At 57.5% G+C, this 27,580-nt stretch overlaps 2 protein-coding genes across 5 annotated transcripts in view; one reads left to right on the forward strand and one right to left on the reverse strand.

Annotated features, from left to right (window-relative positions):
* CLSTN1 (calsyntenin 1) overlaps positions 1-7,518 on the forward strand; it is a 93,002-nt gene extending 85,484 nt beyond the window's left edge. For all 4 annotated transcript variants that reach the window (XM_024125414.3, XM_024125416.3, XM_024125415.3 and 1 more), the window contains 8 exons: positions 933-1,090; positions 2,171-2,319; positions 2,613-2,839; positions 3,338-3,508; positions 3,849-3,994; positions 5,038-5,173; positions 5,444-5,628; positions 5,965-7,518. In XM_024125414.3, coding sequence (XP_023981182.1) covers positions 933-1,090; positions 2,171-2,319; positions 2,613-2,839; positions 3,338-3,508; positions 3,849-3,994; positions 5,038-5,173; positions 5,444-5,628; positions 5,965-6,165 — 1,373 coding nt within the window. In that variant the 3' untranslated portion in view covers positions 6,166-7,518. The remainder of the gene's footprint in view (positions 1-932; positions 1,091-2,170; positions 2,320-2,612; positions 2,840-3,337; positions 3,509-3,848; positions 3,995-5,037; positions 5,174-5,443; positions 5,629-5,964) is intronic.
* Positions 7,519-7,858: 340 nt separating this feature from the next.
* PIK3CD (phosphatidylinositol-4,5-bisphosphate 3-kinase catalytic subunit delta) overlaps positions 7,859-27,580 on the reverse strand; it is a 30,239-nt gene continuing 10,517 nt past the window's right edge. Inside the window, exons 3-24 of the mRNA XM_024125753.2 lie at positions 21,989-22,161; positions 19,124-19,352; positions 18,801-19,030; positions 18,199-18,378; positions 17,738-17,887; positions 17,169-17,258; positions 15,599-15,820; positions 14,798-14,894; positions 14,564-14,694; positions 14,020-14,070; positions 13,775-13,942; positions 13,562-13,683; positions 13,221-13,364; positions 12,950-13,049; positions 12,625-12,803; positions 12,418-12,530; positions 12,117-12,195; positions 11,404-11,571; positions 10,693-10,816; positions 10,345-10,490; positions 10,054-10,186; positions 7,859-9,388 (exon numbers count right to left, since the gene is read on the reverse strand). Of these exons, the coding sequence (XP_023981521.1) occupies positions 9,251-9,388; positions 10,054-10,186; positions 10,345-10,490; positions 10,693-10,816; positions 11,404-11,571; positions 12,117-12,195; positions 12,418-12,530; positions 12,625-12,803; positions 12,950-13,049; positions 13,221-13,364; positions 13,562-13,683; positions 13,775-13,942; positions 14,020-14,070; positions 14,564-14,694; positions 14,798-14,894; positions 15,599-15,820; positions 17,169-17,258; positions 17,738-17,887; positions 18,199-18,378; positions 18,801-19,030; positions 19,124-19,352; positions 21,989-22,129 (3,135 nt within the window). The 5' untranslated portion in view covers positions 22,130-22,161 and the 3' untranslated portion in view covers positions 7,859-9,250. The remainder of the gene's footprint in view (positions 9,389-10,053; positions 10,187-10,344; positions 10,491-10,692; positions 10,817-11,403; positions 11,572-12,116; positions 12,196-12,417; positions 12,531-12,624; positions 12,804-12,949; positions 13,050-13,220; positions 13,365-13,561; positions 13,684-13,774; positions 13,943-14,019; positions 14,071-14,563; positions 14,695-14,797; positions 14,895-15,598; positions 15,821-17,168; positions 17,259-17,737; positions 17,888-18,198; positions 18,379-18,800; positions 19,031-19,123; positions 19,353-21,988; positions 22,162-27,580) is intronic.

Genomic DNA, 27,580 nt, shown 5'->3' on the forward strand with positions numbered 1-27,580 from the left:
GCAACCACTGCGCCACCAGGGAAGCCCTGATAATAAGTTTTAAATAATGTTTCTTAGAAATCTCAATCCCTAGTGACGATTTAGTGTCTAACGTCCCTTATCCGGAGTGAGGCATGCTGCTGACAATCGGTCTCTCCTTCTCCTTCAGTGTAAGAACAGGGTTTCGTACCTCCTGGTTTTGGCTCTTTGTCACAGTCTGTCAAGGGCCACCTTCTGGCTTTTTCTTGTAACGTCTTCACTCTTCCCAGTTATCCTCAGTAGTAGGAGACAGGCACACTGGGACTCAGCAGAACAGCCGTGGAGGCGGCCTTGATACTAGGCTTTGTGCAGGGTGGGATTTTAGCATTCCTTTTATCTTTCTACTCCTGCCTGTGTACGTTCATCCCCGAGTCTGTATGTGTTCCCCAAGTATGCTCAGTTAGAAAAAGCAACCCAGGGGAATTACCTGGCGGTCCAATGGTTAGGACTTGGCGCTTTCAGTGCAGGGACCGAGGTTTGATCCGTGGTCGCGGCGCAGCCAAAAAAAAAAAAAGAAACCCAGCGCCTGATCCAGCTGATTGAGAAGGCAGTGGTTGAAGAGGCTGGCGCTGGTAGGACGTCACGTGTGTACCGTGATGATGGGTGCAGCAAGGGCCACCCTTACCAGGAAGTGGCCGCATGTGTGGGGACACTCACGGGACCTCTTGGCTTCTGGGCTTCGGGGGAGGGACCCCCAGCTCCTCTCTTCTCCGGGCCACGTGCATGATCATAAACCATTTAATTTCCTCATCGCGCTTCCATGTCGATCGCAAGGCTAACAGGATCTGGTAGGAACTAACCCGCATGTCCACCCATCAGGCTGCCACCACCGGTAACATCACATTGAAAAGTGAAGCAGGAGGCCCTGGGGGCTGCACTCACAACTTCTGCTTTTCCACCCCCGTGTTCTGCAGGTGGTGACCTGCACATGACTCAGTTTTTCCGAGGTAATCTGGCTGGCCTGACGATCCGTTCCGGGAAACTCACAGATAAGAAAGTGATTGACTGTCTGTATACCTGCAAAGAGGGGCTAGACCTGCACGTCCCCGAAGACAGCGGCAGCGGCGTCAAGGTAACACCAGCACCCACCTGCACGGCCCCACGACTTCCTCAGGCACAAGTGCGGAGGCTGTTAGCAGAAGGATTGATCGGTGATCGGTCCTGAGCTGCTTTTACTCGCAGCATCTCCGACACCACACGTGTGGGGTGTCTTTCTCACACCAATTCTCCAGCTCCCGGACCCCAACTCCCCAGGCGTCCCGTGATCCAGTTCAGTCCTGACACTAACTGGGCACCAGGCCCCACTGCCCCCCACATGCCTGCTCCTCTGGTGCCAGCTGCAAGGATCCGGGCCTCTGGTACCCACACTTGGCTGAAAAAAGTCAAGGGTTCCCACAATCCCTCGCCCTTTTCAGGTTCAATAATTGGCTAGAACTGCTCAGAAAACAGTTTACTTACTATTACTGGTTTATTAGGAAGGATACAACTCAGGAACAAGCAGGGGGAAGAGAGGCACAGGACCAGGAGTGGAGGAGGGTGCACGGGCCTTCCACGCCCCCTCCAGGTGCACCACCCTCCCGGCACCTCGCTGTGTCCACCGGCCCGGAAGCTCTCCAGACCCTGTCGTTTAGAAGTTTTTGTGGAGGGTCTGTTATGTAGGTATGATTGATCAAATCATTGACGACTGGTGATTAATTAACTCAATCTCCAGTCTCTCTCCCCTCCCCAGAGTTTAGAGGTGAGGCTGAAGGTCCAGTGTAATCACATGGTTGGTTTCTTTGGCCACCAGCCCGCATCCAAGAGTCACCTCATTAAGGTAAATTCTGGGGTGGCTGAAAGGGGCTTATTAGGAATAAAAAAAAGTTGCCCCTATCCCTCAGGAAATTCCAAAAGTTTTAGGAGCTCTGTGCCAGAAACCAGGGACAAAGACCAAATATATATTTCTTATTATATCACAGATCTGTCTGTGCCTTAGATATTTACCATCATATAATAGGGTCACGGTCACTGGAATTATGTGAGCTTTTCTTCTCCAAGTCACCAATTCAAATCAATCCCAAGCTAATCCTCTTGGTCAAAGTGTTCGTGGTTTCAGCTTCTTGCAGTTAGAACCTTATTCGGTTCCTGTCTCTCTGTTTTGGTGCCATTTCAGATCCAGGCCAACCCCAGTCAGTCGGTGTTGACCTTGGAGGGAGAGGATGTGGGGGAGTTGGATAAGGCCATGCAGCACATTTCCTACCTGAATTCCCGACAGTTCCCCACGCCCGGGATCCGAAGACTCAAAATCACCAGTGTGGTCAAGTATGTGCTGACTTTTAACAATAAACCTGTCTTTGCTCAGTGACCCTTGAGAAGAAAATGTGTGTATTTAGGTTTTTAAGTCAACCCAGCCTCCCTTCTGTAAGGAAAGGTGATCCGTCCCTCGTTACCACAAAGTTTGAGTGATGTTTGGAAGCACGTTCCGAGAGTGGCCGGCGTCTCGTCCCCTAGGTAGTTGTGGAATCCTGTGGTCCACCTCCGAGCGCTTTTGTCTGTGTGGCTTGAGAAGCCGCCTCTTAAAGCCCTGACCCTTCCATCCTCTTCCTTGTTGGCAGGTGTTTTAACGAGGCCACCTGCCTCTCAGTCCCCCCGTTGGATGGCTACGTGATGGTTTTGCAGCCGGAAGAGCCCAAGATCAGTCTGAGTGGCATCCACCATTTTGCTCGAGCGGCTTCCGAATTTGAAAGTTTGGAGGGGGTTTTCCTTTTCCCCGAGCTTCGGATCATTAGCACCATCACGAGAGAGGTGGAGCCCGAAGGAGAAGGGGACGAGGACCCCACAGGTAACAGCCTGGACCAGTGGCCCACAAGTGGGCAGCTGAAACCCCACTGCTGCTACTTATTTCTTGGCCCTTTTCCTCTGTGATTTTGTGGACTTGAATGTTTTAATGCTGTTCTTGGGTCTGCTTCTGCAATCTGACCCGTGGGCTAGAGCTCATTATGATCTTTGGAAACCCACCTGGAGGGTCCTTTCACCTTTTTTCCAGCTTGACGTCAGTATCTGGGATGGCTCTTGTGGGTTGCGAGGATGGAGACCAGGGCAGGGGTTGCTGCTGTAGGGGGTGCTCCTGCCGGCTGGCCCCCCATTCTCGGGCCTTCCTGGTGGCCAGTCCTCCTAGACACATAATGCACTCCCAGTGCTTGAAAATGACTGTCCCGTACCTCTGTCCGTGGTCCCTAAAAGGCCTCTGTGAGTTTGAGGATGAGCAGACAGGCTGTCGCTGTGAGCACCTCCCTGGGCTCCACAGCCTCTGCGATTTACGGTTGGGCCGTTTTTGCAGTTCAAGAGTCACTGGTGTCGGAGGAGATCGTCCACGACCTAGACACCTGCGAGGTCACGGTGGATGGAGAGGCACTGAACCAAGAGCAGGAGAGCCTAGAAGTGGACACGGCCCGCCTGCAGCAGAAGGGCATCGATGTGAGCAGCTCTGACCTGGGCGTGGTCTTCACAGGTGAGAGGCCAGACCCCAGACCGGGAGAGCGAAGGCTCAGAGCTCAGCACCCACCTCCTCCCAGCTCAGCGGCTGGAGAGAGCCCTGGAGGAGGCGGGAAAGGATGAGTGGTAGCCACACACCTTCTCCCAGACGGGAGGGGAAGCACAGCTCTGCCTGGTGTCCCGTCCTCGTAACGGGTGGGACTTGGGGTGCGTGTGGCACCTGCCCCTCAGCAGGGGACGACGCCCCCACAGTTGGCAGGCCAGACGCGCGGCCGGGTGGCTCTGGGGCCCGCCTGCAGCCTGCCTTTGCCCTCGGCCCGTGTCCCTAAGCTCAGCCCCCGCTGTCTTCCACGCAGGTGTCGACACCATGGCCAGCTACGAGGAGGTCTTGCACCTCCTGCGCTATCGGAACTGGCACACCAGGTCCTTGCTTGACCGGAAGTTCAAGCTCGTCTGCTCCGAGCTGAATGGTCGCTACGTCAGCAACGAGTTCCAGGTGGAGGTGGGTGCCGGGCCGTGCTGAGCCGGGCCAGCAGCGTGGTGACGGGGTGCCTCGCTCACAGCCCTGATGTTTGCAAATGCCGATTTTTAGAGCATTCGTGGTGGCAGCTGTTTGGGTTCATCCTGGGGTGGGTCGCCTTTCCCAGCCGGGGGGGCTGCTCCCCATCAGACCTGCGGAGGTCTGGGGGGACAGGTTATACGCGGGGTGGGCTGGGGCCCAGCACGGTGCCCCCCTTCGCAGGCTGCCTTAGCCGAAGAGCCGCAGCGGCCTCTGGAGGGAGGTGGTCAGGCCCGAGTGGCGGTCCGCGCCTCGGGCTGAGGGGCAAGGTTGTTTCTTGAGATAGGACACTGCTTTTGCCGGGGGAGCCGGGGCTTCTTTGCAGACGGCCAGCCCTGCCGTGAACAGATCCTTGGCCCAGGGCGAGGGCTGCCGCCAGCACCGGCAGGGCCGCTCTCCACTGAACGTGGTCGTGGGGACTCAGGCCGCAGTGGCCAGAGGGCACTCGTCCTGCTCGGACACTTTTCACATCACTCAGCGCTCCTGTGCCCTGGAGAAATGGACCCAGAGTTACTCTCAGCAATTGAACACTTCTGTTGTGACCCTGTAGCAGCGGAATTAAACTCACAGGGCTGAAGAGCCCACGAGTGTTTTCTCTGAGCCACAGGGTAGCAGATTTGAAAGGAAATAAAGGCCGGGGTTTGTGCTCTCTTTCACGTGGCTGTAGCTTTGGGAAAAGAGGGGCAATGTGTGTGCCCGGGCTTCTCGAACCACCCGTGGTGAAGGGCCGGTGGTGGTGCTGTGTCTCTCCTCCAGTCTGTGGTGGATGAATTATTTTATTGGATACGATAAAAGTGAGCTGTTCCAGCAGCAGCCGGTTCCTGGCTGTGTGACGGCATCACACGGTTACAGCAGCCTCCTCGGCCGCTTCTCCTCTTCTCTCCACGCACCAGCGCCGGTCCAGGGCCCACTTCGGCGGCGCCGCTCAGGTGCATGTCCGTTCCATCCGCGGGCACATTCAGGCTGCCCTTGTATCTCCGCTGCAGGCCAACGTCATCCACACGGCCAACCGCGTGGAGCACGCCAGCCACATGGCCGCGCAGCCGCAGTTCGTCCACCCCGAGCACCGCTCCTTCATTGACCTCTCGGGTCACAACCTGGCCAAGCCCCACCCGACGGCAGGTAGGCCTGGGGCGCCCCTCCCGACTCCTGCCGAGAGCTCAGCCCCCCTCTTGCCCCACCGCCGCTCAGAGCAGCCACTGGCGGCCTGGCTGTCGTGCCACGTCACACGAGGAGACCGGAGCATGGACGGGGCAGCGAGGGGCCGAACCCAGACTTGAACCCGTGCTGAGCCTTTTCTCGGAGCCCGGCCCGTTGTCTGGGGAGGCCGCGGGCCCCCGGCGGCCGGGCCGGGTCTCGTCATCGCGCCGTCCTGTCTCCTCTCCCCCGCAGTCGTCCCCAGCACCGCGACCGTCGTCATCGTGGTGTGTGTCAGCTTCCTGGTTTTCATGATCGTCCTGGGGGTGTTCCGGATCCGGGCTGCTCACCAGAGAACCATGCGGGACCAGGACGGCGGCAAAGAGAACGAGATGGACTGGGACGACTCTGCCCTGACCATCACCGTGAACCCCATGGAGGTAGGCGAGGGCGGTGCCACCCCGACTGGGAGCGCCGCGGGCCGGGGCCCCAGGGAGGCCCGGCCCACCTTCACGCTCACGCGCTTTGCGTGGCCCGCGCCGTGACCCCGCGTGGGTAAACTGAGGCCCTGGGGGGGGGGCCTGCTTTAGGGCCGTGGTCCTGCTGTGGGTGGTGACCGGAGCTTTGTTTACCTTCGTCTTTGGCGAGGAGCCTAGTCCAGCCCCTCTTGCTGGGTCGTGGGACGTGGCTTCCAGCAGGTGGACAAACCCTGGGTCACAAGCTGGGGCGGGGGAGGGGGCCGGATCCATCGCCTGGCCGGGCCGTCTCTTTGTCAGACGTATGAGGACCAGCACAGCAGCGAGGAGGAGGAGGAGGAGGAGGAGGAGGAGGAGGAGAGCGAGGACGGGGACGAGGAGGACGACATCACCAGCGCCGAGTCGGAGAGCAGCGAGGAGGAGGAGGGGGAGCACGGGGACCAGCAGCCCGCGAACAGGCAGCAGCAGCTGGAGTGGGACGACTCCACCCTCAGCTACTGAGCCGCGGCCGGGCCCTCCGCCGCCTCCCTGCCTGCTTCAGGAGACTCTGCTGTCTTCTCTGCCCGCCCCGAGGGTCCGCGGTGTACAAAGTCATTCTGGCCAGTAGGTCTGCAGAGCCTCCCCGCCGCCGATCTCCGCCCGCGCTTGGTGTACAGGACCGTAGGCTCCCCCTTGCTCCCTCCGTGCGTCCGCCCCGCTCGCTCTTAAGTTATGTGAGGAGCTGACGCTCGCTCTGCGGCCGATGTCAACTCCAGAGAAGCTGCAGTGACTGGACTCCTTGACAAAGGGTTAGAGTTGCTCACTCCTACCTGGTAATCCTCTTCTTTTTTTTAAAAAAAAAAAGTTTTTATTTTTTCCAAACTAGTGCATGTATAAAATGGCAGAATGGGGTTAATATGTAGACGATGAACTGACTTTTTAATATTTTGTAAATAAATTGGGATTCCTCGTGTCTTTTGTGCTAGCCTAATCCGCGGGGCTGGATGCAAAGTGGAGTGCAGACACTGAGCGTGGGAGGGGAGGGACCGGAGACCCTGCCCATCCCCCGCCCCCCCGCCCCAAGATGAGGAGAAAAAGGAGCGCAGACGTTGCTCTGCTGCCCGGCAGGAGGGGACTGGATCAGGGACCCCTCTTTGGAGGCTGGAAACGGCCAGGTCTTTTCTTTGGGATTCTACCCATTGAGGGCTGTGGGGAAGCTGGGGTCCCTGGCCATGTTTTCTCCCTTCTCCGAGGACCGGCAGCACCTCATGCAGGAGCCTGGACTCAGGTGCAGCCTTGGGGTCCATACCGAATAGATGGAGGTTTCCTTGCTGGTGAGAGTATGTTTCGATCATGTGGATGGTGCAGACCCTCTGACCACTTGGTCTGGAGACAGCAACAGGCCTGGGGGCTCTGTACTCAGAACCTGGCGGAAATGACGCCCAGTGGCCTGAAGGCAGTGCTCGATTCCCTGAGCACCTGCGCCCCTCCTCCCCAGAGCCCCCGGGGGTGAAACCCATGCCCCGTAGGTGGTGAAGGGAGAGAACAGCAGTCAGGAGCGAAAACCCCTACGGCACGTGGTTTTTAATTTACATGTAAATTTTTAGATTTCTAAAACTGGGGGAAAATAATTTTGAACACCGTTCCGTGATCGTAACTGCTAGTTTCGAGGACACTGCCAGCTGTCCTGTGTCGTGTGTGGCCACCCCTCCATGTACTGTCACTGTCGCTGCTCTGTTTAGACCGTGGATAGACGCTAACGTGTAGACGGGACCCTCCGTGCTGTCTGTAGCCGCCGTGGTATCACTTTTCAGATGTGTATATTGATGATAGGTCAGAAAGTGTATACATACAATAAAGTCTGTTCTAACTCCAGTGGGAGAGTGGGTTGTTTTCGGTCTTGTTTTCATCTTAATCCTGCATTCTCTTGTTTCTTTCTGAGCCAAGAACATAACATACCAAGGCTTTTATTTCTTTTAATCTGTTTTTACCTCTCATTTCAACGTTTCAGACTGTTGAGCCTACATCAGTTACGCCGAACTCACCTTCCCCGTACAGAGACATCCAATGATTGATTAAAAAAAATAGAAAATAACTCTTCTCGTCAGGCACACAGGCCGTGCGCCCAACCAGCTACTGCTGTGTATATGCAGTGTGCTGCCCACACCAGGAAGCACAGACTCGCTCAAATAAATAACAAGTAGACACACACTCGGCTTTTCCTATTTCCACACAGGTGGGTGGGCCTGATGAATTCAGCACTTAGTTGGGAACCAGAGTCTGGTCAGTGGGGCTCTGTGGGTGGCATGGATTGCTATGGGCAGTACCTCTCGGCCACCTCTCGTGCACCAAGAAGCAGAGTTGGCACCTGGACTCTTCTGGAAGCCGTGTACCTGGGCTGCTGAGGGGGCAGCTACTTCTGGCTCTGCTGAGCCGTGCAAAGCCTTTTGAGAGGTAAGTGGTGTCACCCCTGTGGGTCCCGAGTCGGCTGCTAATGCATGAAGCTCACCTGCGGGCTTCCAGAAGCCCAGGTTCTTAGCCCCATCTCCAGAGTTGGCTCCAGAAGGCTGAGGGAGGCCCGGGAACCTGCATTTCTCGAGCTCCTCAGATGCACCTAAGGCTGGGCCTGAGTCATTTCAAGCTAAGTACCGTCGGAGGAAAGGATGCCACCACACCCCTAACTCTCACGCTTCTGCTGCCTGGGTACTGGGAGCAGGTTCTCAAAGGTGAGCGTTGTGGAGAGGAGGTAGGTCCTTCATGACCTAAAACCTGCTTTAGGAGGAGGGAGGTTACGTACAGTCGCACAAAGTACTCACACCTGCTTGCGTCTTGATCCATGACCAGGATGAGCTAAATCAAGCTCAGACCTTTTTCATGTGTCTCCGAGGGCCAGCGTGCGCTATACGTGATGGGCGCTGGGGCCTTTCTCCCGAGCCACAGAGGTTCAGTAAAGTCGTTTGGCTATTTTTTTTCTCACCCGCAAACAAACAGAATCACTTTACAGCAGAGAGGAGAGAATTCCCGTACCCAGGAGTCGCTTTAAAAGTGGAAAGCAATCATCCCTGAATCTAGAGGGTACCCAGGCCTCCTCTGGGGGCTGCCCAGAACTCAGTCAATGGAGGGCACGCAGGTGGAGGGGGTGGACAGGCGTGGGTGCCCTGTCTGGACAGCAGGCACCGGGTCACTGCCAGGCACCAGGACCGGTGCAGCACGGCGGGAGCCTGGGGAGGAGGCAGCTCCCGCACGGGAGAATCGTCTCTGCCGGCCCCAGACCCACCAGCTGGAAGACTTGCGGTCACAGATCCTCGGCGAGATGTGGCCTCGAGGTGCCAGGTTCACACTGTCTTCCCATCAAAGCCCAGGGCTCGGATGGGGAAGCGGGAGGACGGTGCCCCTCCCCACATTAGGGTGCATTTCCATGTATGGCTGTTTAGTTCCCGAAACATTTCAAGTCATAAATAAATAACCAGTGTAAACAAAAGGCAGTTGTGTAGGTTCTTTCCCAAGGATGCCGTCCAGCCTTTCAGGCCCTGGAGGGTGGCCGACGGTGCCCGGCTCCCAAGACTGACAGCTCGGTTGTCTCCAGGCCCAGGGCTTGGACGGGCTGCTATTGCCTGTTATCTTTGGACACGTTGTGGGCCAGCCAGTTCACTTTGGTTTTCCAGCTCTCCCGGAGGGCTTCGTTAAACTTCACCCGGAAGTGCTTTAGAGCCTCCTCCTCCGTCTTCCCCAGTGCCAGAGAATCCTGAGGCGAGATCGAAGCAATGGGCGTCCCACGGAGGGGCCTGGGCCCTGCTCAGCAGGGAGCCCCGTCTCCCTGCACCTCCACCCTCTCTGGGCAGGTAACGCTCCCTCCTAAGAAAGAGAACTGCACCAAGGGAGCCAGGAGGGCGCCACCCAACACCTCCCCTGGGAAGAGCTCTTCGTTCCGACCCCAACCAAGGCGGCCCCCGCCCCGCCCCATCCTCAAAATTAAGATGTCAACTCGAGCCGGGAGGTCTTGGCCCCGAAGGCAGGCGGCCTGGCCTTCTCCACTGGAAGTTGGCAGGAGGAAGAAGGGAGGGAGCGGCTTCTTCCCAGGAACTCGCGGGCCGTGCCCCCCCCCCCACATCACTCCCCGCCCCAGCGTCTCATAAACTGAAAAGACGCAGGAAGGAAAGACAGTTTTTAACCACGGAGGGAGCCCTCTTGTACAAGTGGAAACCCCCGCAGCCTGCGGAGGACGGGAGCGGGGGCCAGAGCCGGCGGCTTCCCGCCAGACCCGGGTCCCAGGCCGGTGTGAGCACACACCAGTCAGGAGGGCCCTGTGGGTCCACCACGCTCGGGGGTTGGCGGGGGGAGGGGGGGCTGCCTCGAGGAGCCTGGGGCTCCCCGGTCTCCTGCCTGGCGGGGCCCTGCCCTGGCGTTTACCTTGAGGTACTGGATGTCTTTGGAGCAGCTGAGCTCAGGCAGGCCTGCCGCCCGCATCAAGGCAAAGAGGTGGAGAAAGAGCAGCCCGTGGCGCCGCAGGATGGTGTAGGCCCTTTCACAGTAGCCCCGGAACCTGTAGTGGGAGGTCAGGGAGGGGGCCCTGGGTCCTCCCGTCCACCCGCACCCCGGCCAGCCCGCCCTCACCCGCGTCCTCTGACTGACCGCCCCCAGTGCACCCCGCCTGGGGCCCCCAGCACCAAGGGGCATCGCGGGGGTCTGAGGCACCCTCACCTTTCAAATTTCTCACTATTATTCGTCTTCCCCTGCTGGATCACGTGGACAAAGTCATAGGTGAGGATGAACGGGACTCGCTCACGGTTGATTCCAAACTTGGTCTTGAAATTCCCCAGAAAGTGGCCGAAATCAATGTGGAACAGCTGAGGGGAGGGGAGGGGAGAGCCAAGACCCAGAAGGAGTCAAAAAGGAGGGTGCCTCACCCAGAGGAGCCTGGGGAGGGAGAGGGAGCTGGAAGGGCTTGGCTAGGGGGCCCTGCCAGCAGCCGTGTGCAGAGCAGAACGGCCAGCGGGCCAGCGCCGGGCAGCAGGCGCCATGCTCACGGCAGCCCCACACCACCCCTACCTGCCCGTTCTCTCGGATCATGATGTTGTCGCTGTGCCGATCACCGATGCCCAGCACGTACGTGGCCACACAGTAGCCGGCGCAGGAGAGGGTGAATTCCTCGATGGCTCGATCCAGGGCCTCCCTGGGGGGCAGGGATGGAAACCACGGCCACACCATTTTGCAGCTTCTTCTACCAAGAGGTGGGGTCTATGTCCCCTGCCCTTGAATCTGGCCTTGTGACTTGCTTGGACCAACAGAACGTGGAGGAAGTGATGCTGGGCTCCTTCCAGAGCCTGGGCCTTAAGACACCTTGCAGTTCCTGAACCTTCCCTACTGCCGTGGAAGGAAGCTGAGGCTAGAATGAGAGGCCACGTGGAGAGAAGCCCCAGACGTGCAACCCTCCAGGCCCAGTCAAACTACCAGACGAGAGCAGTTGCATGAGTGATAAAAGCAGAAGAACCACTCGGCCGAGCCAGCTCAAGTTGCAGATTTGTGATTTAGGCCCCTAAGTTCTGGGTGGTTGTTACGCGGCAATAACTAACTGACACATGTGGGAACAGAGACCTGACCCACTCCCCCACGCCCCCTCACCCCACAGCATCTGTGGGATGGTCCTCGGCTGAGCCAAGAAGCCACAGAGACTGTCAAAGGCCCTCCTCCTTGCCTCTGATTCCCGAAGTCTGCCTCTTGGGGAGGAGAGGGCGTCCGTCCCTTGGGCCCGAAACCTACCCAGGGTTCTTGGACTTGAGCCAGTTGAGCAGAGCATCCTTGTTGAAGGCAGCCGTGGCCGCCATGTTGCTCTTGTTCAGCTGGATGTTGGCGATGGTGTCTGAGTGAAGCACCACCTCGATGAGGCCTGTGTGGTCCCCAGTGGAGAGGCAGCCGTAAGGGGTCATCCTAGCCAGGTGGGAGGAGGGGCAGGCGGACACAGTGGTCAAGGGCTGTCCCAGGGGCTTCTTACCCCCGAGGAGCTTAACCCAGAAAGGCTGCAGGAGATTGCTACTCAAGCTGCTGAAAAGAGGAGGCAGGTACTGGGGGCGAGCCCTTGACTCCCAGGGCTCCAGGGAAGGTTCCTGGGAGAGGTCACACCAGCACCCAAGAGGCAGAGAGGAAGAGTCGGCACCTGGGCTGAACTCATGTTTGCTCAGACAGAAAAATCCAGGTGGCTCGGAAGAAGATGGGGCAGGAAGCCAGGGATGCTTGAGGCAAAGGGACCAATGGAGGGAGACAGGGCAAAGGGCTAGGGCTGGCCTTCTCCACCCTCATCCTGCGGCCCTATCGCCTGGCTGACCCCGAGTTTCAGACTGGTCCCTGCTCTTCTTAGAAGAGCCAGTCATTTTTCCAGCTGAGGTGGTAATGTCAGCTCTGACAGGGGACCCCTCCAACGGGGTACGGTCCTAGGCCTGGGGCAGGCACAAGTGGATGACAGGAGGGCCTCTCACCTCAGGTCCAAGCCCTCCTGCTTCCACAGAACGTCCATCAGCTGGATCATCTGCAGGGTCAGCATGTCCTGGCGGAGGTCTGCGCGGCCGCCCCCGGGGAGGAAAGGCACGAGTTTCCGGTGGGTCCTCCAATCCCAGCCGTGCCCAGGCCCCCGAGTCCCAAGACTCTGCCTTTTCGTCAGCTCGCCCTCCAGGAGATCCGCCCCCCGCCCCACTGCAAGGCGCCCCGCCGAGGGTAGTGTGGCAGGGCGAGGGGAAGCCGAGGCCTCAGCGGGCCCCTCCCCGGGCCCGGCCTGCTCACCGTCCCCGTTCTTAAAGATGATGCCCACGGTGCCATCGCTGCCCGCCTCCTCATTGCTGTACACGACCCACAGGGGCTTCATCTTGGAGTCCATGAAGGTGCACTGCTCCACGCTGCCGGACCAGAGAGCAGTCAGCAGCGGGCGCCCCTCGGGGCCTGGGGGGAGGGGAGCAGGTGGGGAGGCCCCGGCTGGGGCCTGGGGCTCACCAGACTTCAGCCAGCAGGGTGCTGGGGTCGAGCGGGGACTGCAGGCGGGAGAGGGCCTCCAGGTAGGTCTCCTGGCGCAAGCACAGGTGCATCAGCTCCTTGGTCTGGGGCTTGGTGGTCTTCTGGGAGCTCACTTTGACGACGTCGTTCAGGGCCTTCAGCTTGCTCAGCGCTTCCCCCTGGCCAGGAGGATGGGAGGGCAGTGTGGGCAGGCCGGGAGGGGCAGGCTCCGCGCCTCGGCCTGGCCCACGCGCTTCTACGGGGGCCGGGGCAACTCTGCCCCAAAGCAGAGCCCAGGCAGGGGTGCGGGGGCCCCGAGCCTCACCTGCTTCATCAGCACCTTCATGTGATGGGTGCTGCCCCTGCAGTAGGCCTCCATGATGAGGCCGAAGCGCAGGGCCACCGAGGGCACGTGCATCTCGGAGCTGGAGGGAGGAAGAAGGGGCTGAGCCTCGCCTCGCCAGGCGGGGCCACGCAGCCCCTCCCAGCCCGGCAGGACCCAGCCACCGAGGACACCCGGGCTGGCCGGCGGGAAACGCGAGGCCCGCAGCCAAGAGGCCCCTCCTCCCCGTGGCCTTCCAGGTGAGTCCAGCTACCGCAGGTGCCAGAAGAGGAAGTGGCCGATCTTGCGATTGGCCAGGGCCCGGTCCAGCAGGAATTTGGTCAGCTCGCAGTCGAGGTAGGACTCGTACTTGAGCACCTGCACCAGCTGCAGCAGGTACTGGAAAAGCTCGTCGTCCCTGCAGAGGAGGGAGGCTGGCTGGGGCCCGGAGCGCCACGGCTCGGGAGAGGGCCTGCCGCTGGCGAGGGGGCAGGGTAGGGGCGGGAGGCCAGCCTCACCTGAGCAGGCCCCCGGGAGAGGTCCCCAGCCAGCGCCTAGACCCGGGCCATCGCGGCAAGGCCGCCCTCTGAAGATGAGGAAGCCCGCGGGACTCACGTCAGTTTCCGCAGGGACTTGATGGCAAAGGAGCCCACGTGGCGGTCGGGGAAGCTGAAGTCCAGCAGCTCCAGGGCACTCAGGACGGGCAGCTCGGGCCAGGAGCACAGCAGGTAGAGCATCTGGGGGGTGCCGGTGGTCAGGGCGGCGGGCGCAGGCTGCGGTCTGGCGCCAGACTCTGCCCCCTCCCCCGGCCCCGGCCCCGGCGCCCACCTGGGCCACGTCCTCGTGCTTGTTCCACTTGGTGACCAGCAGCAACCGGGCCAGCGCCTCGGGGAAGTGCTCCTGGACCTCGTGCCGCATCTTCCACACCAGGTCCTTCTCGTGCTCGTACAGCTCCCCAGACCCCCGGCGCTCCAGGACCTCCCGCAGCTGCAGCTGCTGAGGGGCACGGGTTGGGGGGGGTGGTGAGGGCTGCAGCCAGGTCCACGCCCCACCGCCCACGGCCCCCAGCTCACCTCCTCCTCCGTGAAGCGCCCGTGCTCCCCATGCCGCCCCAGCTCTAGGATCTGCAAGAGCGACCCTGCTGTCAGCGGCGACCCGGGGCCTGGGCCAGCCTGGCCGGGGGGCCCCCGGGCCGGTGTCAACACCTCGGCGCTGCCGACTTTGTGTGCCAACGCCTCTCAGTGGTGGGGACCCTCCCGCGTGCTGTAGGGCGCTTAGCTGCAACCCCGACCTCCACCCGTGAGACGCCAGGCGCATCTCTCCCACTAGCTGTGACAACCAAAAATGTCTTTGGACGTTGCCCAGAGTCCCCCGGGGGGCAGAGCGGCCCCTGGTTGAGAATCGCTGCTCTAGGACACATGAGGATTCCAGAGAGTCAAGGAAGCCCCCAAGCGTGTGTGGGCACCCAGCTCCCAGCCCCGGGCAACTCACGGGGTGCAGGGACCGTGTCCTGGGGAGGGAGCCCCAGAGGCAGGGTCGGGACAGTTGACCCTTAGCTTCGAGGTTTCTGGGCAGCGTGGGTCCTGGACCCCAAATGGCGAGGGCCCCCTCACTGACCTTGTCCAGGGCAGGGTAGTATACAGGGTGGGGGGCCGCCTCAGGGAGAAAGATGACCAGGGCGGCCGCGCTCTCAGTGTTGGGGTTACTCCGCACGGTCCCACAGGGGTTCAGTAGCTCCCCTTTCTCGTCTGGATACAAGGACAGACGGAGTTGCAAGGGGAACGTCATCTCGTGTGGGACCCACCTCCCCAACCCCCCGGCCTCTGCCTCTCCCTCTTGGCCTGGGCCAACCTGGGACGGAGGGCCACATGTAGAGGCAGCGCTCGCCGGTCTTGAGCTGGTCCTTGTAATCAAACAGCATGAGGTTGGCCCAGGCGATGGGGCAGTCCTGGGAGAGAAGCCGGGCGGGTCACAGCCAGCCGCCAAAAAGCCTCCGTTTGCTCATGGGCAGGATGGGCCCAGCCAGACCAGGCTTCCCACCCTGGCCCAGACTCCCTTTGAAGCAGCTGGCAGAGTCAGTCAGCCCTCGGCTCCCTTCTGCTCCCGGATGCATCCACTCTCGGCCTCCTGAGAAAGCCTCAAACAAACCACACAGGCCCCAGGGAGCTGGCCCAGCTCAGCTACGAGTGAGTCAGGGTGGCTCCGTGGTCAGTCACATCCTGGGCCCAGTGACTCAGTGCTCGACCACCACTCTGTCTCCAACTGGCTGCTGACTCAGGCCACCCCGCTCCCCGCAAGGACACTGCATTTGTCCTTCCAGGGCAGGGAGCTCCCTCCGGGTTTCCGCAAGGACCAAAGGCCCAGATATTCCAAGTCGCTGTGCTCATAAGCCCAGGAACCCAGCACCATCACACGGCAGGCAGGGGTGGTGGCCAGCGTGCGTGCGTGCGTGCGGTGTGCGTGCGTGCGTGCGGGCGGTGTGCGTGCGGCGTGCGCACGCGCGGTGTGGAGAGGCTGGGGTTCACAGGCGCTCCCGGACCCCATCCCCAGGCTGCGTGCCAGCTGGGATGCTGGATGAGCAGTGGCCCCGGGGCGGGCTGCGGGACTGGACTTGGGCCCATCACGGAGTGCCTCCCGACCGGCCCCACCCACCGCCTTCTTGGACTTCTTCTTGGTGGAGCGCGCCTTCTTGGCCTTCTCGATCACGGCGTAGAGCGCAAAGCAGAGGCGGGCCATGCGCGGTAGGTCGCAGATGTTGATGTCGAACTCCAGCCGCTGCTTCCACACAGGCTCCGAGCACACGCTCACCTCCGAGCTGGACACCGTCTTGCACAGCGTCTCGTTGCCGTGGAAGAGGCCGGCCTGCACCACCAGCTGGGGAAGGCGCGGTGCGGGTGGCAGGCGGCAGAGGCCCAGCCTCCCTCTCCCGCCCCCGGGCGTCCCTCCCACCTAAGGCTCGAATCTCCTCCTGAAAGGTGGTCCTCATTTCACGTGGGTCTGAACCCTCCCCCGCCAGGTGCTTGAAGGTGGTCCAGAAAAGGGAGGGCTGGCTGCCTGCGGGGGAGGAGTGGTCCTGGGGGGCAGGGGAGGGCGGCGTGGGCTGTGCTCCCCACTGACTGCGGGACCCTGGGGCGTGTCGGTTCCCTGCTCTGGGCCTCCGTCTCCCCATCGGGGCTCGGGAACTCCAGGGGTCCTCGTAGCTCAAGCACCCAAGGGTGCCCCCACTGCTCAGAATGGTGTGAGCCCCTGTAGGCAGGGGAGGACTTAATGCTGCCTGCACATCTCGCCCTGCCTCCTCCTCGCCCGGCCAGAAAGCTGCCCCATGCAGCCCTCCAGGATTCATCCACGGGAGCCCACGCCTGCCCTGCTCGTGAAATTACCCCAGCAAAACAGTGCTCCCCCAAGAGCCCCGACCTCCTTGGACCCGGGTTTCCCTGCAGGACGAGAAAACCTGCACCTCACAGGGCCGTCCTGAGGCCAGAGGACGTGGGCGTGTGAACGACCCAGAGGCGGCCTTGGCCCCGGCCCAGCTGGAGCGGCTCCCCTTCTGCCCCTGTCGCCTCCCAGGCTCCGCAGGTCCTCTGTCCCTGGGCTGGGCCTGGCCCCACTACCTCCACCAAAGTCAATACCCAGAAGTCGCTGGGCCCGGTTTCTCCGAATTGTCCTCTCTGGCCGGCCGGCCTGCTCCCCTCCCCCTTTCCTGTTTTGAAGCAGCTCATCACCACCCCCGGCAGGGATGCTGGGTAATGTGGTCAGGTGGCTTTCGTGTGACCCCCCCCCCACCACCACTTCTTCCTCCCCCACCCCTCGTCCTGAGGCCAGAGGACGTGGGCGTGTGAACGACCCAGAGGCGGCCTTGGCCCCGGCCCAGCTGGAGCGGCTCCCCTTCTGCCCCTGTCGCCTCCCAGGCTCCGCAGGTCCTCTGTCCCTGGGCTGGGCCTGGCCCCACTACCTCCACCAAAGTCAATACCCAGAAGTCGCTGGGCCCGGTTTCTCCGAATTGTCCTCTCTGGCCGGCCGGCCTGCTCCCCTCCCCCTTTCCTGTTTTGAAGCAGCTCATCACCACGCCCGGCAGGGATGCTGGGTAATGTGGTCAGGTGGCTTTCGTGTGACCCCCCCCCCCACCACCACTTCTTCCTCCGCCACCCCTCCAGGCCACAGCCACCGTGTTTGTGCAGAAAACACGCACTCCCCGGGCCTTTCCCGGCCCAGGAGCCCCTACCTTCATCCGCTCATCAGCATTCACTTTGCTGCCCTGGATCAGCTCGATGCAGAAAGGCTGCTCCAGGGACCACAGGGACACCAAGGCAGGCTGGGCGGGGTGGAGGGGAGAAGCGGGGGCGTTAAAGCCAGGGAACTCAGGGGAGGCTCGCGCTCCCGGCCGCTGCCAGGGCGCGTGGCCACCGGCGCGTGGCCACCGCGGCCTCAAGGGTGTTGCAGGTTTCTGGCAAGGCTCAGGTTCCTGCCATCCTTTACCAGAAAACCTGCTGCGCGGGTGCCCCAGGGGGCCCAAGACCCCCGAGCGCTGCAGGGCATGGAGTTCTGCCTACAGCACGGGAGACAGGAGGGGCAGGCGGCCCGAGCGCCAGGCCTGGAGGCTGCCCCGGGAGTCCAGACAGGAGTCCACCCCAGCCGAGAGGCCCAACTCTCAACCCCGAGCAACCAGAAGGCATGAGACAAGGGGCCCCTGGACCTATGGCTGGTCCAGGGCGGCGCCCAATAGGCGCCAGGGCTGGACCACAGGTGGGAAGGAGGGCTGCGGGGGAGGGTAAGCGCAGGGCGCCGGCTCACCTTCTTCAGAGGAATGGGGGGCGGTTTGGCGCGGGGCTTTTGGACTTGGGGGGCGGGGTTGCTCTGCTCGTCCCGCATGGCGAGGATGGAAGAGGAGTGCACCATGGTCAGGTGGGGGGTCAGCCCGCTGTGCAGGCAGCTGCAGATGTACTGAGATGGGGGGCGGGGTGAGCGGCTCCACTGTTCCCTGGACGACCGGCTACCCGGGGATGCCCCACGCTGGCCCCTGCCCACGCCAGGCCTTCTGGGGCCTCTCCTGCTGGCCCTTCCTGCCCCCGCCCACCTCCCTGTGCTCACGGGGAGAGCCAGCCCAGCAAGGGCGCACTCTCACCGTGACCCCCGAGGTCTGGCTTGTCGGGCTCGAGAGGGGCGAGGACCAGCTCCCCCCGCGCCGCCCCAACCCGGGCCCCAGGCCAGGACTGCAGGGGACCCAGGAGCCGCTCCCGGACCCCAGCCCTCACCTGGAACTGGCAGAGGGGGTAGCTGCCGTACAGGTACTCGTGCTTCCCGTTCACCTGCAGCGTGTAGTCCTCGGGCTGTTCCACCAGCGGCTGCCGGAACACCGTGGCCTTCTTCCGGAGCGCGCAGGCCATCAGTGCCAGGGGCACATCCTTGGTGGACACCTGGAAGGTGAAGCTCTCCTAGGGGGAGGAGGGAGGGTCAGCCCTCCACGCCTGCGAAGAGCCCACGGGGTTCTGGGGCACAGGGGGTGGGCTGGCCCATCTGCAAGTATTAGGCGCCCCCTGCCCCCCCGAACGTGAGCTCCACGACGGCAGGCTCTGATGACGGCACGTGGCCGACGCCAGGAAATACCTGTTGGATGCATGAGTGGACCGAGGGCCAAAGCCTCTTGGTCACTTTGCATCGCGGAACTCGCCTGGTGGGACGTTCGGCCAAGCCCCTCGTATGCAATGGATACCCTACAAATACCACCCGATGTTGCTGGGAGGAGGATGAACCGGGGAGGCTGGTGGGTGACTGGGAGTCTCACAGGGGAAGCGTCCCCCGTGGACACGACAGCCTGCATGCAGCACACCGGCCGGCGGCGAGAGCCACCGCTCACCTCGCTGCCCTCGAACTTGACGTTGACGAGCAGGGCCCGGCTGGGGACGCGCAGGGTGCCCGGCCCCCAGCTCCGCGCCGAGGGCTCCAGCTGCAGGGGGAAGCTGTACTGCAGCCAGGCCTCCCAGCCCAGCTGCTGTCGGTGCGCGGCCGCCTCCTCGCAGAACTGGCGCATCTTGGCTCGGAAGTCATTCACCTCCGGGTCTTGCAAGGAGTCAAACTCGTGGAGGCCTGAGGGGCAGGGGAGCCGGGTCAGCGTGGGGTTCGGGGGCGGGGCGGGGGCGGGCCCAGCGGAGGTCGGACGGCCCGGCCTCAGCAGGGTACCTTTGCCGATGAGCAAGCTGATCTGCGAGTTGATGAGCTTCTTCACCCGGTCACCCTCGCGGGCCACCAGGCGCAGGACGGGCAGGAAGGGCTGGATGTCGCACAGCCGCCGCTGCTCGTCCTCCAGCTCTTGCTGCTCCGCGGTCTGGTTGACGCAGGTGAACACGTAGGCCTCGGGGTCGCTGAGCATGTGGAAGAGCGGCTCATACTGGGCTCGGCGCCACAACACCTGGGAGGGAAAGCAGCCGGTCAGCTCCTCCCCTAAGGTGGGCGGGGCCCCAGGGAGCCGGGAGGCAGGTGGAGGCTGGTCTCACGACCCTGACAAGGGGGCGAAGGCAAGATCCCAGGACCGCTACTCTCTCCATCCCTTGAGCATTGACCACAGGGTCACCGGGAGTCTCCGTCCCTGCCCTTCTATGAAGGGGGCCAGGTGGGCGCTAAATCTGGAGCGGAGCGGTGGGTCCTACGGTCTCCCTTGTAGGCTATCCTGAGAGACGGCCAGCCAGACTTGACCTCCAGGCACCCAGCTAATCGTTCCTGGTTCATCACCCTGATCTTTAAATGGTGGCAAGTAATTCAGAAAAGTTTCACACACCGAGGGGGCCATAAACGCCTCTGCGGGCTGTGTCCGGTGTGTGGCCTCGGAGTGAGGAGTCCCCGGGGATCACAGGAGCGCCACGCGGGCGCCAAGTTTTAGTGCAAAGGTGCTCACCGCTGAGTCACAGAGAAGATGGAAAAGGAGAGAACAGCTCTATTTTTCTTCCACGGGGGATGGATAATTATGGTCCATCAATGCAAAGGGATAGCACAGGCGTGTGTGACCCAGAATCCAAGGATACCTGTACCAATGCACACAGGGCTCCCAGATACAGCATTAAGTGGGAAAAGACCCCAAGCTGTGGAACAGCAGTTGTAATTCAAGCCCATTCCCGTAAAAAACGATGATAAACGTATTAACTACTGCAAGCTACAGTCTGCCAAGTTACTGGAAGACAGACACACCCATTCACTTACACACCGTCTATGGCCGCTTCAGCCCTACAACGGCAGAGTTGAGTAGTTGTGACAAACATCATATGACCAGCAAAGCCTAGAATATTAACTCTCTGGTCCCTGGTATAAATTAAAATATTAAGAAATTGAAACTGGGGACTTCCCTGACGGTCCAGTGGTTAACACTTTGCCTTCCGATGCAGGGGGTGGGTTTGATCCCTGGTCGGGGAACTAAGATCCCACATGCCTCTCGACCAAAAAACAAAAAAACAGAAAAACAGAAGCAATACTGTAACAAATTCAACAAAGATGGTCCACATCAAAAAAAAAAAAAAAAAATCTTAAAAAAAAAAAGAAATTGAAATTGAACTGGGATATGAGGTGAGACTGCTGCGACTGATGTGTTTTATATTTCTGTGGTATTTGGAATTTTAATAATATGCATGTAGAGCCCTGTAAGCAAAAAAAAAAAAGATTAAAGTGATATTTACACAAGGTTAATAACATGAAAAGGATGTTATAATGTTAACTCAGAAAAAAGTTAAAAATTCATAATCAGAACTATCACAAAAGAAACCACTCCATAGAAAAGAAAATAGGAAACAGCCAAAGTGTTAACTGTGGTTGTCTCATATGGCTGGATCATGGGTAATTTTTTCCTTCTACTTTTTCTTATTCTCCTAAATTTCAATGTGTCCATAGTACTTTTGAAATGGAAAAAAAAGAAATTTCATTTTTAAAGAAACACCCAGGAAGGGAAGATTAGAAAACAAAACAAAACTCAAGGATGGTCCGTCGCTTCTCTCCTTTGTTTTCTGCTCCCAAGTATAGCTTTTCAAATTCCGTGCTAAGGACTTGTCCTCTGCCGTGACCCATTAAATCCCACCCTTTGCAAGTGGGATAAGCCCTTTGAAAGGTCACAAGACAAGATCTACCAAATACCATGCAGATAGTTCATCCTTTGACTCAGTAATCCACGCTGAAGATTCAACAAAGCCCAAAACCATTTCCAAAGATGATGTTGACTACAATGGCGGCTCTGAAGACAAAAGACGGTAGAACTCGAGCGGCCGTGGACGGGGTGTGGTTTCAAACGTGATGGCACAGTTACGGAGAGAATGAAAGGCCACCATGGGAACCAGCACCCTGAAGCTGTCACAGGAATCTAGGGAGGGTAAACGTGCCATGATAAAGGCGGGAGCTGAATTTGGACAGCTAGGTGGATTTCAACTGTGAGTTTTTAAACAATTCCTGGACATTATTTTTATCTTTTAATTTTTTTGGCCGCACCACGCTGCTTGCGGGATCTTAGTTCCCTGACCAGGGCTTGAACCTGGGCCCCGGGCAGTGAAAGCGTGGAGTCCTGACCACTGAACTGCCAAGGAATTCCCATATCTTTTTTTTTTTTTTTCATTTACTTGTTTTATTATTTATCTTATTCTTTAAGATTTTTGGCTGTGTCGGGTCTTCGTTGCTGTGTGTGGGCTTTCTCTAGTTGCCACGAGTAGGGGCTACTCTTGGTTACGGTGCACGTGCTTCTCATCGAGGTGGCTTCTCTTGTTGTGGAGCACAGGCTCTAGGTGCGCGGGCTTCAGTAGTTGTGACTCGCGGGGTCTAGAGCGCAGGCTCAGTAGTTGCGGCGCACGGGCTTAGTCGCTCCGCGGCATGTGGGATCTTCCCGGACCAGGGCTCGAACCCATGTCCCCTGCATTGGCAGGTGGATTCTGAACCACTGTGCCACTAGGGAAGCCCCCCCACCATATCTTTTAAAATTCATAGGTGAGGATCTCAAATCTGAGAGTTGCGAGAGTCCATCTGTCTGCTTCTCTGAGTTCCAAGCACTGAGAACTAGTTTTAAGGTCAAGATCGTACCTTCTTGATGGTGCTGAGGTTGGCATTTCGGGACACAGGGAAGTTCAGATAGACCCCCGTGGGCAGCAAGAAATCAACGGCCACGTTCTGATTCTCCTCCTTGGTCCAGAATTCCATGGGGCAGTCAACCCCGGGGGGCATCCTGCTCTTTTAATGCTCGGATACCAATCGTCCTGCAAAGGAAGCAAAGGCAAAGTGAGGCCCTAAGGTGTGCTGCGTGAGTCCTTTAATAGGACCCTTTGGAAAACAGGATGTCAGGACTCTTGTCAGCAGGAAGCTTGGGATGGAGTCCCAGCCGGGAGGTGGCTTGTGGCTCCTGCTGCCCCAGGTCACTGTCTAGGCTCAGCTGCAGGCACTCTTGTCGCATCCTTCACGGCAGTGCCCCCAGTTTAAACCACCAACAAACCCATGCCAAATCATATCTTCTCAGGAACACACACAAGTGGGAGACCTCACCATGGCCACCAGCCAGCAAAGATGGAAAATGGCAGGATCACTGGGCAGACAACCCCAGACTTGAGAGGGATCGAAGGCTGAAGTTCTTTGAAACTTTTTGACCAGAAACCAAATGGCTTGAAAACGGCTTTAGCCATCAAACAAGCTGTTGAAGTATCTCAGCCATACCAAACCCACTGCCCGGTAAGTAACAAAATGTTACAGACACAATAAGAGGTCTTTGAGTCTCTCTCCCACTCAGGGTTACCACCACCTGGATTCTGGTTGTTTAGAGTTTCCATGCATGTTTTTATCCTTTTATGATACTAAAATGTGTCCACAAACAATTCCTAATATTTTTCCATGCTTTAAAGCATTGTATAGATTAGTGAGTCTTCTGCATTTGTTTTTGCCACTCAACGCCGCAATCTAGATTTATCCATGCTGATACATGTAGCTCTAGTTCATTCATTTTAACTCTTGGGAGATATTTCACTGTGTAAATAAACCACAATTTATTTAGCCCCCCTCTCTTGTTAAGGAACCTCAAGGTTCGTGTCTACTCATTTTGGTTATTACAAATGATGCTACAGCGCACATTCTTGCACACATCTCCTTGTGTACAAGTGAGAGTCTCGGTGAACACTGTCTAAGAGAAATATAATGTGAGCCACAGGTGTAATGTCAAAGTTACCAGTAGACACATTTTTAAAAAGTAAGAAGACACAGATAAAATTCAGTTAGTAATCTATTTTATTTAACTCAATATATCCAAACTATGGTCATTTCAATGTTATCAGTACAGAAAAACGACAAGATATTTTACATCTTTTTGGTGTTAAGTCTTTGAAATCTGGTGTGTATTTTACACTTACAGGACAACTCGGATGCTAGGTTTTCATCAGAAGTATTTCATCTTATGTGGATTTCATACAATTAACAGGTTAAAAAGGTAGGTTCACAGACTCCAGTTGTTCCAAATATACTTAAGTTTTCCAATGACCAAATCGAGTATGAATTCTTATGTTTAAATGAATTAAAATTAAATAAAATGTTCAAATATCCCATTCCTCAATCATACTGTCCACATTTCAAGTGCTCAAGAAATACATGTGGCTGGCGGCTGCCGTACTGGGCAGTGCAGGTAGAGGGCATATGCCTAAGAGTGGAATTGTCAGATCATAAGTATAACCTACAACAGGTATCACCACATCCTTAACTTTTTAATCTCCGTATTTTTGCCAGCACTTGGTACTGTCAAATTTACTCATTTCTGCCAATCTGGTGGGCGTGAAATGCTCTCTTGTTTTAATTTGCATTTCTCTGATTATCCTTAAAATGTTTACCTTCTGCAAATATGCAGCTTATAAACTTTGCCCATTTTTTCTGTGGGGTTGTCTTTTTCTTACTGCTTTGCAGAGTTTCTTACATTCTCTAGATTCAGTTCTTTTGTTGCTTGAGTGAGTTGGCAATATCTGATTCGAGTCATCTTTTCACTTTGTTTATGTGTCATTTTAAGGAGCAGACGTTTTGAATGTTGATGTAGTCAAATCTTTTTCCTTCATGTTTTATCATTTTTATTCTTTAGACAAATACTTCCTTACCCTAGGGACACATCCTCCGAGATGTAAATGACTTTTAAAAATAGTTGAAAGGAAGCATTTAGTTTGAGAGAGCTGTTCTTCTGGGGGCTCTGCCAGCTGGCCCCAGGCCTCACCCTTGGTTAGATGCAGAAGCTGCTCTGAGCTGCAGACAGCATGTCACCCTGTGCTACCATGTCACCACCGTTGGGATTCACTTCCTCTGATTGTGAAACCACATCCTACTTTGGGTTCCTCTTTCTGAGAATGGCCAGGCCAAAGGATTTTTTTTTGACTCAAAATGTGGAGGACAGTCAGGAATTCTGGAAAATCCATTTACAATGCTTTGGCCAAGCTCAGGAAGGCATCTTTGGCCACTCAGTCCTGAGGCTAAGATGAGCACACAGAGCAGGTACCCCCCAGCACTCTAGCCAAAGGGGTGGATGGGGCTACCTCAGCGCTGTGGAAATGAAGCCTTCGACTACACTCATCCATCTGGGATGCAGGGAAACACTCTGATATTAAAAACTCATTCCTAGGGCTTCCCTGGTGGCACAGTGGTTGAGAATCCGCCTGCCAATGCAGGCGACACGGGTTCGAGCCCTGGTCTGGGAAGATCCCACATGCCGTGGAGCTACTAGGCCCGTGAGCCACAACTACCGAGCCTGCGCGTCTGGAGCCCGTGCTCCGCAACGAGAGGCCGCGACAGTGAGAGGCCCGCGCACCGCGATGAAGAGTGGCCCCCGCTCGCCGCAACTAGAGAAAGCCCTCGCACAGAAACCAAGACCCAACACAGCCAAAAATAAATAAAGAAAGAAAGCAAGCAAGAAAGCAAGCAAGCAAGCAAGAAAGCAAGCAAGCAAGCAAGCAAGCAAGCAAGAAAGAAGCTTTCATTTAAAAAACAAAAAACAAAAAACCTCATTCCTAAAAGAGGAAGACTCAGGATAGTGTGGGCAGGACAGAATCAAATACCAGAGAGGGGACAGGAGAAAGATGGGAACTCTTTCCCTCTTTGTGGGCCCAGGACCCAGGATGCAGCTGCTAACAAGCCCCAACTCTCCATGAAGCCCAGACCTGTCGCTCTCAGTGTGTATGGGACACAGATGTCAGCTAGTCCCGAGGCTTTAGAACCGCTCCAAGAATGCGGATTGGTACAACCACTTTGGAAAACTGTTTAGCAGCATCTACTAAAGGTGAACACACAGGCCCTACGACCCGGCAATTAATTCCACTTCTAGGGATACACTCACCAGCAGCGCCAGCACAGGTGCGCCAGAAGAAGCGTACAAGAGTATAGCATCGCTATTCATAACAGTCCCCAAACGGAAACTTCCCAAGTGCTCATCAGCAGTAGAATGGAAACATAACCTGTGGTTTCCTCTCCCGATGGAATGTTATATTAGCAGTGAGAGTGGATGATCTATAAATTCAACAATATAAATGAATCTCACACATGTAAAGCTGAGAGAAAGACATCAGGCACAAAAGAGTATGTGCTCAAGATCCCATTTATATGGAGAACACACACGGGCAGAGCTAGTCTATGTTGGCAGGAGAAGAGACAGGGGTTACCTCGGGTGCAAGGCAGTTGACCCGGGGGAAAGCGGCACAGGGGTGCTGGTAGCTTTCGGTTTCTTGATCTGGGAGCTGGGGACCTCCCACAAACTCATTCACCCTCAGTCCAAGTGGCTCAGACGGGTTGACTTCTCTCCTGGCTCCCGGAGTGGCCTGAGACCCAGGCCCAGCCTATCAGAGCCCTGCATTTCCCCTGGCCACGGGGACTGGGTTGGAAGCAGGAGCGGGACATAGCCCCAGCCAATTGTCCTACCTCTCTGGCTACAGTGATTCTAGGATGGGCATGTGACTGCCAAGTCAATCCCATGGGTTTTGACATCTGGACTTCTTTGGGGACTTTCTCCTGGGAGAACAGAAAAGATAGAATATCTGCCAAGAGCTGCTGGTGACCACCCACTGCTCTGAGGGGTGGAACCTGAGAAAGGACCAACGTGGAGGAAAGCAGAGCTCAGTATGGAAAGTGAAGCAGGGTCCTGAGGACAGCCTTTGAGTCCCTGGATCCAGCCATGCCTGAAGCTACACTCTACCCCTAGAATTTTCAGTTCTATCAGCCAAAAAATCCACCCCAGCCCCACCTTTTTGTTGTTAACTTAGAGCAGTTTGAGTTGGATTTTCTGTCACTTGCAGCTGAAAGTATTTATTTCCATGAATAGAGCAGCACATTCCATTTTTGGAAGCTTCTAGTGTTAGAAATTTCTTCCCTTGGACACTGGCCCACCTCTAAGAGCCAGACCCGTCCTTTGTGCTGCCACCTAGAGGCACATGGAGTTGTTATCTGATGGCTCTTCTGCTGGATGGTGGCCCCAGCACCCCTGTTCTCCCTACAGAGCAGATTTAGACTCTTGCCAAAGTTTGGCACTCCAAGAAAACAAGATGCTCCGGATGGGGCCTGGCAGGCCAATTGTCGAAGAACGTTCTAGTCACCAAACTCCCATTTGTTTGGCCTAAAAGTGTATCAGGCTCCCCTCCCCCACCTCCCCTTCCCACCAGAAGTTCTTTGGTGGCCGCATCACCAAGTTTGCTGGCTGCCAACCCTCCAGATATTTCTCACAGTGAGCCAGGATCTCCCAGTCTGTCCAGGAACACTAACTTCCTGAATCTAAACGCGGGACCTCACAATGATTCCTGGTAATTTCATCTCACGGAAATGACCAGCACTCATGTGTTATTGGATTTGACATCTTGTATATATCACTTAGTCTGAGATATTTTAGTTTATTCGACTAGTATTTATTAAGTGCCAGGAGTCGTGAGAGGCGCTGGGAACACAGTGGTGAATGAGACAAAGGGTCCCTCGCCAGAAGGCGCTTACACACCAGGAGGGGAGACACAGTAGACAAGAAGGATGTTCCTGCGTTGTATCAATGCGGTGAAGGACAGAGTGTCTAGTGACGATGTGACGGGAGGACAGCAGGAGGGGCTACTGCATATAGGGAGGCCGAGAAAGGCCCATCCGAGGGGAGGACACTGGGGCAGAGGGCCAGGGTGAGCCATCACGTCCTGAGGGCCCGCCGACAGAAGGCGGGCCCTTGCTGCTGGAGCGTAGGGCAGGGTGGGGGATGAGATGGGCTGAGGAGGCCAGCAGGGACCAGTCCTGCAGAGCCTTTACAGGGGAAGCACCTGGCTTTCACTCTAGGAGCGATGCAGTGAGGGCACAGCCCTAGAGGGTTTTAGGAGAGGGAGCCACCAGATCCTATTTGCATCTGAAATGATGCCGGAGGGTTGCAAGCATGCAGGCGAGAATGTAGGGCAGCTCGTGCCACCGGTGACCGTGGCTTGATCCAGGAGGAGGAGATGGAACTGGAGAGGGAGGCAAACAAGGTGTATCTGCGAGCTGGTGGCGGGGTGCGCGGTGCGGGGGGGTCAGATGGGGGACAGTGAGGGAAGGAGCAAGGATGACAGGCAGGTTTGGGCTTGGGAGACTGCATGGCTGGTGGATATTTACTGAGATGGGAAAGTATAAGGGAGAAACAGAGTTGCGGGGAATTGAAACAGCAAGAGC

Source organism: Physeter macrocephalus, chromosome 3, assembly GCF_002837175.3.
Source record: "Physeter macrocephalus isolate SW-GA chromosome 3, ASM283717v5, whole genome shotgun sequence".
NCBI lineage: Eukaryota > Metazoa > Chordata > Mammalia > Artiodactyla > Physeteridae > Physeter > Physeter macrocephalus.